Below are 12604 nucleotides of genomic sequence, written 5' to 3'. Positions count from 1 at the left end.
AATACTAACGCTTCCCTCCATCTACCAGCTCTTGTGCTAAGCTAACGAGCCTGGTCCTGAGCTAGCCAATACTAACGCTTCCCTCCGTCTACCAGCTCTTGTGCTAAGCTAACGAGCCTGGTCCTGAGCTAGCCAATACTAACGCTTCCCTCCGTCTACCAGCTCTTGTGCTAAGCTAACGAGCCTGGTCCTGAGCTAGCCAATACTAACGCTTCCCTCCCTCTACCAGCTCTTGTGCTAAGCTAACGAGCCTGGTCCTGAGCTAGCCAATACTAACGCTTCCCTCCGTCTACCAGCTCTTGTGCTAAGCTAACGAGCCTGGTCCTGAGCTAGCCAATACTAACGCTTCCCTCCGTCTACCAGCTCTTGTGCTAAGCTAACGAGCCTGGTCCTGAGCTAGCCAATACTAACGCTTCCCTCCGTCTACCAGCTCTTGTGCTAAGCTAACGAGCCTGGTCCTGAGCTAGCCAATACTAACGCTTCCCTCCGTCTACCAGCTCTTGTGCTAAGCTAACGCTCCTGGTCCTGAGCTAGCCAATACTAATGCTTCCCTCCGTCTACCAGCTCTTGTGCTAAGCTAACGAGCCTGGTCCTGAGCTAGCCAATACTAACGCTTCCCTCCCTCTACCAGCTCTTGTGCTAAGCTAACGGGCCTGGTCCTGAGCTAGCCAATACTAACGCTTCCCTCCGTCTACCAGCTCTTGTGCTAAGCTAACGGGCCTGGTCCTGAGCTAGCCAATACTAACGCTTCCCTCCCTCTACCAGCTCTTGTGCTAAGCTAACTAGCCTGGGACTCTGCTCTCAAGAGGAGGTGATTTAAGAACTTTTCCTAACGGTGGGCGTGTCCCTTTCAAGTAAAACAAAACGTTCTGTGGTTCCCCTGGATGAGATCTAGATTCGTTGACATCGTGTGTTCTGTCGGAGCTTTAAAAACATTTTTCAGGCACTAGACTTGTGTAAATATGGCCGACGAACACACGACAGACCAGATGAGATGTTCGGTTCCAGATGACCAGCATCATGGAGCCAGGACCGAACGCAGCTGTTCACACTGAATAACCAGCCAGATGTCAGCGGGTCGAGCCCAGAGTTCAAGGTGGTTCTCCTGTTTGTGTGTCGGATTCTTTTTTCTGATTAAATATTCAGCTGTGAATTGACTGGAGTCAAAACTGTAACGTGACCTCAAACTGTCAGAGTGCCATTTTAACTCAGCCCGAGTGGCATTTGCCTACAACAGTGAGAGAGTGTGTGTGTGTGTGTGTGTGTGTGTGTGTGTGTGTGTGTGTGTGTGTGTGTGTAGGAGTGCATGTTCTAATGAGCTCTATTCAAATGAGTGTAGAGAAGCTCAGAACTCCCGGAATTCGTTGCCTGACTGATGGCGGTGACAGGAGAAGCCGTTTTCTTGCCTCGATGGCGGCACAGAGTTGCTGACGGAGGCAACGGGGTTGGTGTTCTGCTGTGAATCACTACACCTCCGTGTGTAGCTTAGCGGTTAGCATCCACTGAGTCTCGTACCATTTAGGATATACTGTAAAAGCCACAGGAAACCACAAGAACATGTCCAGATATGGAAGAGAAGGTTTGAGGTGGAACAGGTGAAAGAACGTGAGACCTCACCTCGACTCAAGTTTGGCTGAAACTTCTGTACTTCAACTCCAAATGGATTACAAGTACAGAAGGAGTACATTAGCAGTACAGAAGGAGTACATTAGCAGTACAGGAGTACATTAGCAGTACAGTTACAGTAGCAAACAAAACATAACAGCTGACTTAAATACCCTTTTAGAAACATTGTGTTCCTTCAGCTGAGAAGTGGAACGTTCCTTTTCAGAAAGTGAAGAACCTTCAGGCACATCCATTCACACTGAGATCTGTCACTGGCTGAACGGAACATGAGGTGGAACTCGCCGTCTCGGACCCTCATTTCTGAGCAATTCGCCTCGTTTGTGTGCTTCATTGCAGAGAACAAGCAGCCGCTGCGCCTCGCGTTCTTGTTCTACACTCGTTCCGACTGTTCCTCTGGTGAGAAGTGAATCAGGCAAAGAGCGTTCAGCTTTGCTGCCCCCCGGCATGGAAGACGCTCCAGCCTGAACAGGAACCCAAGTTCTTCCGCTTGGAGCGTCGGTTCTTTCCTGAGGGCCGGCCGGCTTGAGACCCTTGAACGGCGCCTGTGTTTTTAAAATCTTAATTTCTTCTTTCATTCTTGTGTTCCAGTTCCCGCACGTTTTCCTAATATTCCATTATCAATAATTATCCTGTCACTTCCTCGCCGGCGTGCTGCTGACCTCCGGCCAGCCTCGTGACAGAGATCCTGATCTCAGCGAGTTCTTATAAAGGTGAGTTTCATAAAATCCCAGGAAGTACTAAGCTAGTAAAAATACTACTACCAGCAGTATGTTGACATTAGTATACTGTACATAGGAAAATACACTTTACTGACTGAAATTAACTTGAAGTGAGCGACATGAGAAGTCACCTTCGGCCCAGATGGATGACATCATCTTGGCGGTAAAAGATCAAGCAGCATGTGGGAGCATCATGTGACCAAAGGGTTTTAATGTTGATCAGAGGAGAAGCAGCAGCTCAGCTCACACACACATCAGAGAAACTTGCCAGTGACATAAAAACCTCGCCAACCAGGAGGAAGCTGCCACTGCACGTCCACGCTGATGATGATGGCGATGACGGCGATGATGATGCTCAGTCATTTCCCCGGTGATCAGCGGCGTTGTGGAGCTTCAGTGACGGATGTCGTTCTTGCAAATGATAGATGACAAACATCAAGTCTAGACGTTTGAGTCTGAGGAGGACGGCGTCCCGCCTGCGTGTCCCAGCATCAAAGTCAACCCTTCCGCCTGCAGCGAGACATCACAGCGACGCGGACGTGAGTCGCCGCTTTATTAGGTACGTCTGGCTGTGAGCAGCAGGAGCTCCAACCAAGGCGTCAGCCGCCTTCACTCCCCCAGGCCCGAAACCAGCAGCCACCAGCCCCCCAGCTTCATTCTGGTTCCAGTTCTGGTTCTGGTTCTGCTTCCAGCCTGAATGCAAATGTGATCTAGGTTGAAAATCTAGATCACATTCCTCTGCTGACATCACCGGTTGGTCACTGGCGCTGCACACGGAGATGTTTACTTGTGTTTTAATGCCAAGAACAACATGAGTCAACAAGCTGTGACGCCCCCCCCCCCCCGCATTTGTATGTTGGGTCAGAACAAAATCACAGCCTGTACCTAATAAACAGGCAACTGTCCATCTGGGCTTCAGAATCGACCCTGCACACCAAGCTCCGCCTCCACCGCGTGCTCGATTTGCCGGTGGACGAGGTGAACCTCCTGCTGGGTCAGAGTTCGTGCCATGTGACGGTAGATGATGCGATAGCAATGGCTCCGCCTCCCTGTCCTGAGAGGGAGAGAGACAGAGATGCTTTAATCTCGTGAGTTGATTGGTCAGTTTTCTGTACTCCTGTCAAACATGCTTGTGATGTCACTGCCTCAAGGTTGAGCCACCTTCGTCACCATGGTTACATCTCTACGTCACAGCTTTGGAGAGCAACCCAGAGGCCACGGCGGTGGATACAGAAGCGTGTCATTATGAAGGTGTGACTCAAATATTACAAACTGACACTGGAAAATGATCCCGTTTGACCTTTCCTCGTTACAATGACCACTAGAGGGCGGCGCCAGGGTTTTTACTGAAAGCAAAATCTCTCTTCGAAAGACAGAAGTAAATGATAGAACATGAAGTTTAAGAGCTCTTCATCGTCATGGCAACAATAACAACCATGTGGCTGAGGTGAGCGGACGACAGGTTTGCGTAGCAACACTTGCTACCTGGCAGGAAACAGGAAGTGAACGGTGAATTCTCAAAGTCTGAAGTTCCGTTGATGATGTTTCGCTCCGGGTGAACGTGGTCGCCTCTGTAAGGCCATCATATCTATGATGGCCACAAGAGGGCGTATGCTTTATCTTCCTCTCCTTGGCTTCCTTTAATTTCTGTCCTCCTTCCCTCCTCCTCTCCTTCCTCCATCTCCTGTCATCCTCCTCCTCATCTTCCTCTCCAACTCTCAATACTCTCCTCTCATTTCATTCCGCTTCTCTTCCTGTTGCATTCTGGGAGACAACTGGACGTAGAGGACATGAACAGACGACCACAACAGTTTCTCTCTCTCCTGAATAATTGAACATCAGCACATTTGCTGGAAATGTCAGAGCGAGACTTTGAATCTCAGAGAAAACCAATGAAGAGACACAAACACTGTTACACTACATATTTGTGTACACACACACACACACACACACTGAGTGAATGGTTTTTCATGTGATAGACTGTGTCGTTGAATAATTGATGTCTCCATTATCCAGCCCACATAGCTGGGGGGGTGGGGGTGGGGGGGGTCGCCACAGTGACACCTGTAACCCCCCCCCCCCCCCACACACACACACACACACACTCTGCAAAATAAGCAATACTAGCAATAAATATTCAAATGTTACATTATGCATGACAAATGGCAGCATGTTGTCAGAAATCCACACACGAGTGAACGTAGGAGAGCAGGAGGCTGACAGGAAGAAAGAGATGGAGGACAAAAGACGACAGCTTTCATTCGTTCCACATTCAATTTAAACTCCACAGAGATTTCATTCTGCTGGTTCTGTTTATAAAGACAAAGTGACACATCCATAGATTTGTTCTGACTCGGATCCCCGTAACAAGAGACGAAGCTGAACCTGGTAGACAAGCAGGAGTGTGTCGGTGTTTACGCGGTCCAGTTAGCTCATTTAGCTGTTAGCTCATTTAGCTGTTAGCTCATTTAGTTCAGTTAGCTCATTTAGTTCAGTTAGCTCATTTAGTTCAGTTAGCTCATTTAGCTGTTAGCTCATTTAGTTCAGTTAGCTCATTTAGATCAGTTAGCTCATTTAGATCAGTTAGCTCATTTAGTTCAGTTAGCTCATTTAGTTCAGTTAGCTCATTTAGCTGTTAGCTCATTTAGTTCAGTTAGCTCATTTAGTTCAGTTAGCTCATTTAGTTCAGTTAGCTCATTTAGCTGTTAGCTCATTTAGTTCAGTTAGCTCATTTAGATCAGTTAGCTCATTTAGATCAGTTAGCTCATTTAGTTGTGAGCTCATTTAGCTGTTAGCTCATTTAGCTGTTAGCTCATTTAGTTCAGTTAGCTCATTTAGTTCAGTTAGCTCATTTAGTTCAGTTAGCTCATTTAGCTGTTAGCTCATTTAGTTCAGTTAGCTCATTTAGATCAGTTAGCTCATTTAGATCAGTTAGCTCATTTAGTTGTGAGCTCATTTAGCTGTTAGCTCATTTAGCTGTTAGCTCATTTAGTTCAGTTAGCTCATTTAGTTCAGTTAGCTCATTTAGTTCAGTTAGCTCATTTAGATCATTTCGCTCTGTTCGTATCACTCAAGTTGCAAACAGGAAGTTAGTTCTTTGCTGCTTTAAAACCCTTTGCAGACCAAAGGCCACGGGTGCGAAGAGATTTCACAAAAATCAATGTGAAGATGAGATGTGACAGTTGAGGTTCTTGTGGTGGATGTGAGGCACTGACTGGGATTTGGCTGTTAAAGAGAACAGTTTGAATATGTGCTTGCTACTCAGCATGCTAGCAGGGGACAGCTAACGTTAACGTACCCTGCATCTTGCCATGCTAGCAGGGGACAGCTAATGTTAGCGCACCCTGCATCTTGCCATGGACAGCCAGCGCTCAGAACAACTTACCACTGCAAATCCTAAGCTAAATTTAGAAATAACAGCTACAGGTTAGAGGTAAAACACCTCCATCCTTCAAGAATTCCTTCAGTCTTTGTTAAAACTAGTACTACTACAAAAGCAGTAGTACTCCTGTCTTCTCCATACACCAGCTTTTTAAACTCAAATATTTTCTTGAGACCAACAGAGCAGAAATTCTCTCACTGGAGAATCCCACGTCTCAAACCAGGCAAACATGAAGAACTCCATGCTACCAGAGTGAAGCTGCTCAGCTTCTCCTGAAGTCCCGTCATGGGAGACGTCCCAATAGTAAAAATAAAACCCAACAGGGAGACGTTAAAGACGCGAGTGGACACAAACGCTGTCAAGTTTCAGCTTCATTCTGGTTTTAATTGCTGTAGGATTCTTCATGCTGGTTTAATTGCCTAAGATGAAACTCGCTCTATACTTACACACACACACACACACACACACACACACACACACACACACTTAAGAAAATGTGTCAATTGAATTGTTTTATCTCTGAAGTAAAGAAGTAAAAGGTTTCCTTCACCAGTTTCTCTGTGCTGATGAGTTTATTTTCAAACTCGTTAAAGAAATTAGTTTCATCACAAAGTAATAAAGCGTGTGAGCGTCATCACAGCTGCTCAGGAACAGGCGGGAACAAGTTCTGGGACAGACGTGACGCCGGGCGTCTCTGGACTAAAACCCTCTGCAGGGTTGTTAAAGAAAACATCTGTTTTGAGTTCTCTCATCACTCCAGCGCAAACTGGAAGTAGCAGAAGTAACCATCTGCAAAAAGAGCCACACGACCTTGAGGTCGCGGGGCTACGCCTTTTCACTCGGACTGACAACATGGCCGCCTTCAGTCATAGAAGGGACAAAGCCAGGACAAAAAAATAATCATTGAATGAAATCCATCTGGACTCGACTGTGCGCCTCCCACTTTAAGCCTTTAATCGCGTGTCCTCACATTTATTTGTATCTGATTTTTGTCACTGTGGAACACAGCGTTGGGTAGGAGCCGAGAACGCCGGCCTGCAACCATGTGAGGAACTGCACCGTCATGTTCTAGTGAGAGCGTGCTAGCGTTAGCCACAGCAGGACTCAACACTCAATGCGCGTAGCGTGGCGAGGTTGATGGAAGAAGTGAGAAGCATCAAGACAAAGAGAGCTGACGGGATGCTGTTGTGGACAGACGGGTGGAGACGAAGGATGGAGACGCTTCAAAGAGGAGCGTCAGGAGGAAGAGGAAGTGACGTGGACAGACAGATGAAGATCGCCACGCTGGAAGGAGGACGGCTATTTTTAACACATCCTCTTCTTTGAATCTCCACATCACATAAACAGATAGAAATCAGTTTTCATCCGTCTGTGCTCTCCATCCACCTGATGGGGTCCTTCACCCCCCCCCCCGGCTCCTCCACCGGACCAGAAAAGAGCCAGAATCAATTTGTATTCTATTCAGGGTGTGTGGGGGGAGACCCTCTCCTCCCGTTAGTCTCAGCACTTAGACCCTCCCTAACTGGGACGGACATTCAGAAGAACCAGAGGAGACCCAGAGGAGAACCAGAGGAGACCCAGAGGAGAACCAGAGGAGACCCAGAGGAGACCCAGAGGAGAACCAGAGGAGACCCAGAGGAGAACCAGAGGAGACCCAGAGGAGACCCAGAGGAGAACCAGAGGAGAACCAGAGGAGACCCAGAGGAGAACCAGAGGAGACCCAGAGGAGAACCAGAGGAGAACCAGAGGAGACCCAGAGGAGAACCAGAGGAGACCCAGAGGAGACCCAGAGGAGAACCAGAGGAGACCCAGAGGAGAACCAGAGGAGAACCAGAGGAGACCCAGAGGAGAACCAGAGGAGAACCAGAGGAGACCCAGAGGAGAACCAGAGGAGACCCAGAGGGCAGGAAGGAAGGCTCTGAACCCAGCATGGAGGGGGGAGGGGCTGAAACTAAACAACATGATGAATATTAATGAGAAAAATACCGGGCGACAAGCTGCCAGAGACGACGCAGATCCAGAAGGTGGGATGTCGATCGGAAAATTGCAGGTCTCGTTGCTGCTGAGGAAAACGTGACATCAGCGGGAGAGGAGCCACACCTCCTCCAAACACCTGAGAGGGACAGCAGCCAGAGAAGTGAGGAGCTCGTAGGCACGACCGCGAGGAGGCCAAGATTCAAGAAGAACCCTTAAGAAGCTTCCCAGCTGCTTTCAATCCTCCTACCTGGTAAGGGAGGGGGTGGGGCTTGTAGCTGAGCTGATGACCACCTGACTACAGAATGTCAGGGTAATGGTAACACCGCTACTCGTTATTGCTCTGCTTAATAACCCTCAGGTGAGTCGAGCCGAATGTCTCACCTCATCAGAAATGAAGTGTGTTGCTCGCTGGCCAGGAGCTAGCTTAGCATTAGCATCAGAGATGGAACGCTACGGAGTGAGGGAGGAGGAGGAGGAGGAGGCGGCACAGGGGAAGGCTGAGGAGCTCTGGAAAGTTCCATGTGAGGTCAAAGGTCAAACAGGCTGCTGTGAGATTATGGTGAAGGTAAACAAACGGCAACACCCACGTCCTGACCCGGCTGATCGGGTTGTGGTTCCTCAGACTTGCTGCGGTTCAACTTTTCAACAAATCAATAAATAAACCTTATTTTGATGACGATTTCAATTGACATAAAATCAATTTCAGAAATATCAGGTGACCTGGCGCCACAGCGCTTCTTCTCCAGCATGATTGTTGATGGAAGATGGCGACCCTGGAGGAACACAGCCTCACGGGGGGGGGGGGCTGGCCTTCTACCACTGGGAGGCCTTGTGTTCTCGACCAGCCTGTAGCGTGGCGTTGCTCGTCTCTGGTGTGGGCGTGACGATGCTCTCTGAGCCTCACGAGAAGAAACTGAAGATGAAGAAATGCAGAAATAAAAATGCCAAACAAAATCAAACAAACCCAGGAGGTGGAGTGCAAACGGCGCCTCCTTGTGAAGATAGAGCTCATCTTCCTCAGTTGTTGGCCTTTTTTCCAGTGATCAGCGGTGGCGGCGGCGAGGAGCGCGGCCTGCTGATGCTGCCTCTGATCTATTAATACTTCTGAATACATTAGCCAGAGTGCTGCGGTAGAGCACAGGCTCCACTACGCTCAGTCCACCAGGATCCTGGAGAGCCACAAGACCGATCCCTCAAGAGGTCAGAGGTCAGGGCGGGGTCAGGGGTCAACTCTAGTTTTCTGGCAGAAGCTCAGTATGGTGACAAATATGTGTGTAGTCAAAAACACGAATAATACAGCTGGGTCTGTTTACTCTGATGTTTGCATACAAGCACGCCAGTCGGTGACCTCTGACCTCCAACCCAAATCTCAAATCCTGCATCACCATGGAAACAATCCTGACCAGAAGTAGAACTTCCATCTTGCACGCCTCCTCTCCATCCAGAGTGAACGCTCACCAATCCCTTCACACCCGCTTCATCCAATCACACAGCAGAGCGGCACCAGCCCAGTGCTGATTGGCTCTGTGTAGGCCAGCGAAGCATCGTGGGGGCGGGGTCCTAGTCATGGGGGCGGGGTCCATACGACATCTTTCTTTCACCCACATCTTCCCTCAAAAATAGTTCTCTTCTTTCATTCCCCTTTTCTCCACCTCCACAGCGTTTCTGACATTTCACAGAATCTCAGGCCTCAAGGGGACGTTGTCTAATTTGCCCCCACCACCGGGAATCAAGGATGAAAATTTGTGGGTGGTCAAAGGTCGAAGGTCACTGTGTCAAGCACACATGAACCCTCCTGAACCCGGTCTCACTCTCCTCCGGTCGTTTCTGCTCCAAGGTTTCTCCTTCCTCCTTCCATCACGCTTCAGTCTTCATTTCCTGGTATTTCTTCTTCCTCAGTTTTCTTTCCCTCCATCGTTCCTTCCTTCTCTAGTAGTCAACATCACACTGATGGAGAGCGTGTGCGTGTGTGTGCGTGTGTGTGCGTGTGTGTGCGTGTGTGTGCGTGTGTGTGTCGCCTACTGTCCATCTGTTGGCTCTCCAGGAATCATGACGAGTGTTTACCGTGACTAACCCCCCCAACACACACACACACACACACACACACACACACACACACACACACACACACACACACAGTCCCCTCAGCTGAACAGACGACGTGAATCACGAGAGGCGACGTGAACGCTCGTGCGTGTCACATGTTACGTGACTGTGTGTCTCAGCTCGGACACGAACTCCTCTACGCAGCTCAGAGACGCAGCTGTTCGGCCTGAAAGCTGCGAAGCTTAAAGATGGAGACGACCACGCTGACCTCACTGATGATGTAGCATTCCTGGTAAACAAACGCTCCTGAGGAACGTCACGATTGGAAGGATTCACGCTCCACTGTGCTATTTCTGGCGCATCGCGCGCCGTGTGACAGAAGGAGGGCAGGTCTGAGGCTCAGGTGTGATCCTGCAGGTGAGCATCTGGATGGATGTGCCAGTGACATCACAGGTTCATTACCAGCGAGGAGGAAATAGAAACAGTGTTGAGGCTGCATGTCAATCAGAATATTGAGCAAGAAAACCCAGAATCAAATATCGCAGCGGGGCCAGAGTCGTTACCCATGATTCCTTGCCCTCACTCTGGACATTAGCCGCGTGTGATTGGCTGCTCAGAGAAGATGGGCTCCACTTCCTCTCTGTTATCCTAGTGAATTATTCAGATGGCTGTTTAAGCGAAGGCCTCGCTGGCATTTCCTCGCCGCTAATTGCTCGTTAAGTGTTCCACTTGACCTTTAGCAGGAAGTTTGGAGAGGTTTTAGGCATCTGTGTTGCCTTCATGGCCTTAACCACTTCCTCTCTGGCTGCACGATGCTTCTCTGCGGGTAGAGTCCTGAGCAGGAGAGCAGGAGGAGGGAAGAGGTTCTGACGAGCGCTGCAGTGCTGAAGTCATCCTGAGTGTTTCCTGCCTCATTCGCTGTTCTGATCTCTAAGGGTTTGTCGAAGGATGTGAGCTACTTGAGCTAACAGCTACCATTAGCATCCCCCCAACAGTGCTGCCTACTGAGATAAAACATGGACTGAGTAAGCTAACGTGGTGTGACTTTACATTCACCAACAGATTTCTGTGTAACGTTCTTACAGATTCTGTCTGACACTCGAGTGTGTCGAAGCACTTTCATGGAGAGTGTTGTGATCATGGAGGAGGGTGATGTCACAGAATCTTCGCCAGAGAACAAACTCTCTGCTTCACCTTACATTGTCTCGTAAACCACTTATCACCGAAACACACACACACACACGCACACACACACACACACACACACACACACACACACACACACACACACACACATTCTTCAAGTTCCCCAGCGCCCCCTGCAGCTTCGCTCTCATCCCTGCAGCACACACAGACTTCCTGATCTCTCAGGTGAGTAAAAGCAACCAGAGGATTCCGAGGGCCATGGTGTGCTGCCTCCTAAAACCACGGATCAACTCAGCTGCACTCCCCGTCACAGAGAGGGAGTGCAGCTGTACACGCTGACATTCCAGTGTCGTAACCCCCCAACCTGACGCCGTTTCACCCTAACCACATGTCACGACTGGAGCTGACGCGCTGTCAGACGCCGGCGGGACGGTTGAGAGGCTCAGTCAATGTCCCCACAAGAACAGAAGTACAAGTGTGTGTTTGATGGGTCAATATGAGCAAGACCACGAACAGGAAGTTGCTTGAGTGAGTGTGTGTGTGTGTGTGAGTGAGTGTGTGAGTGTGTGTGTGTGTGAGTGTGAGCGTCTGTGAGTGAGTGTGTGTGAGAGTGTGTGTGTGAGTGAGTGTGTGCGTGAGTGAGTGAGTGTGTGAGGGTGTGAGTGAGTGTGTGAAGTGAGTGAGTGAGTGAGTGAGTGAGTGTGTGTGAGTGAGTGAGTGAGTGAGTGAGTGAGTGAGTGAGTGTGTGAGTGTGTGTGAGTGAGTGTGTGTGAGAGTGTGTGTGTGTGTGTGTGTGAGTGTGTGTGTACGTGAGTGAGTGAGTGTGTGAGTGAGTGAGTGAGTGTGTGAAGTGAGTGAGTGAGTGTGAGTGAGTGAGTGAGTGAGTGAGTGAGTGAGTGAGTGAGTGTGTGAGTGTGTGTGTGTGAGTGAGTGAGTGAGTGAGTGAGTGAGTGTGTGAGGGTGTGTGTGAGTGTGTGTGTGTGAGCGTCTGTGAGTGAGTGAGTGAGTGAGTGAGTGAGGGTGTGTGTGAGTGTGTGTGTGTGAGAGCATCTGTGAGTGAGTGTGTGTGTGTGTGTGTGTGTGTGTGTGAGTGAGTGAGTGTGTGTGAGTGTGTGAGTGAGTGTGTGTGTGTTGACCTGATTTCTAAAGCAGCTCTGGCTGTTTCCAGAACCAGAAATTCATTTTGAACAATCTAAGGTTAAAAATCTATTTCTGATTTCTTTTGTGTTTTTGACCAATCAGATTCATTCTCTTCTCAGTCTGGATCAACATCCAATCAGCTGCAGGTTCCTGCTGTTATTATTGCTGTAATATATTTCTTTACGTGGCCTAATCTCATGTCTGTACTTCATAATCCATGCGTGTCACATGCATTTCTGGTTTCACAATCGTGTCCGCCCCCACAGGTGAAACACGTCACATCCATCTTCCTCTGACTCTCCCATGCTTCTGACCGGCAGCACCTGAGCGGTGCCTCCAGCTCACAGTTGCTGCTCATGTTTAATGTCTAGGAATCTGAGGTGAGGACGTGATCTGCTTGCTGAACAAGCTTAATGAATGAAACATGACATCACCACTGCTGTGTCACACTCACACACACACACGCACACACGCATGCACACACACATACACACACCTGACAGAAAGCAGTCTCTGTTCAGGTCTCAGGGTCTGGAGGGTCTCGGGGGTTCTGGCTCGGTGTGTTTGG

General features: G+C 49.1%; 1 protein-coding gene across 6 annotated transcripts in view; it reads right to left on the bottom strand.

Annotated features, from left to right (window-relative positions):
• Nucleotides 1-12604, bottom strand: part of fars2 (phenylalanyl-tRNA synthetase 2, mitochondrial) — an 88646-nt gene that overhangs the window by 9075 nt on the left and 66967 nt on the right. The window contains exons 10-11 of one of the 6 annotated variants that reach the window (XM_086192219.1): nt 3231-3399; nt 1548-3112 (exon numbers count right to left, since the gene is read on the bottom strand). The exons of 2 other annotated variants lie outside the window; for them this stretch is intronic. In XM_086192219.1, the coding sequence (XP_086048345.1) occupies nt 3261-3399 (139 nt within the window). In that variant the 3' untranslated portion in view covers nt 1548-3112; nt 3231-3260. Of the gene's footprint in view, nt 1-1546; nt 3400-12604 lie in introns of those variants that run through there. 3 more of the 6 variants (XM_086192218.1, XM_086192217.1, XM_086192220.1) reach the window with 3 other exon arrangements.

This window comes from Aulostomus chinensis, chromosome 21 (assembly GCF_037954235.1).
Source record: "Aulostomus chinensis isolate RoL2024-O1b breed Wild chromosome 21, RoL_Achi_v1.0, whole genome shotgun sequence".
In the NCBI taxonomy this organism is placed as follows: domain Eukaryota; kingdom Metazoa; phylum Chordata; class Actinopteri; order Syngnathiformes; family Aulostomidae; genus Aulostomus; species Aulostomus chinensis.
This window is presented reverse-complemented; position numbering and strand designations above follow the sequence as displayed.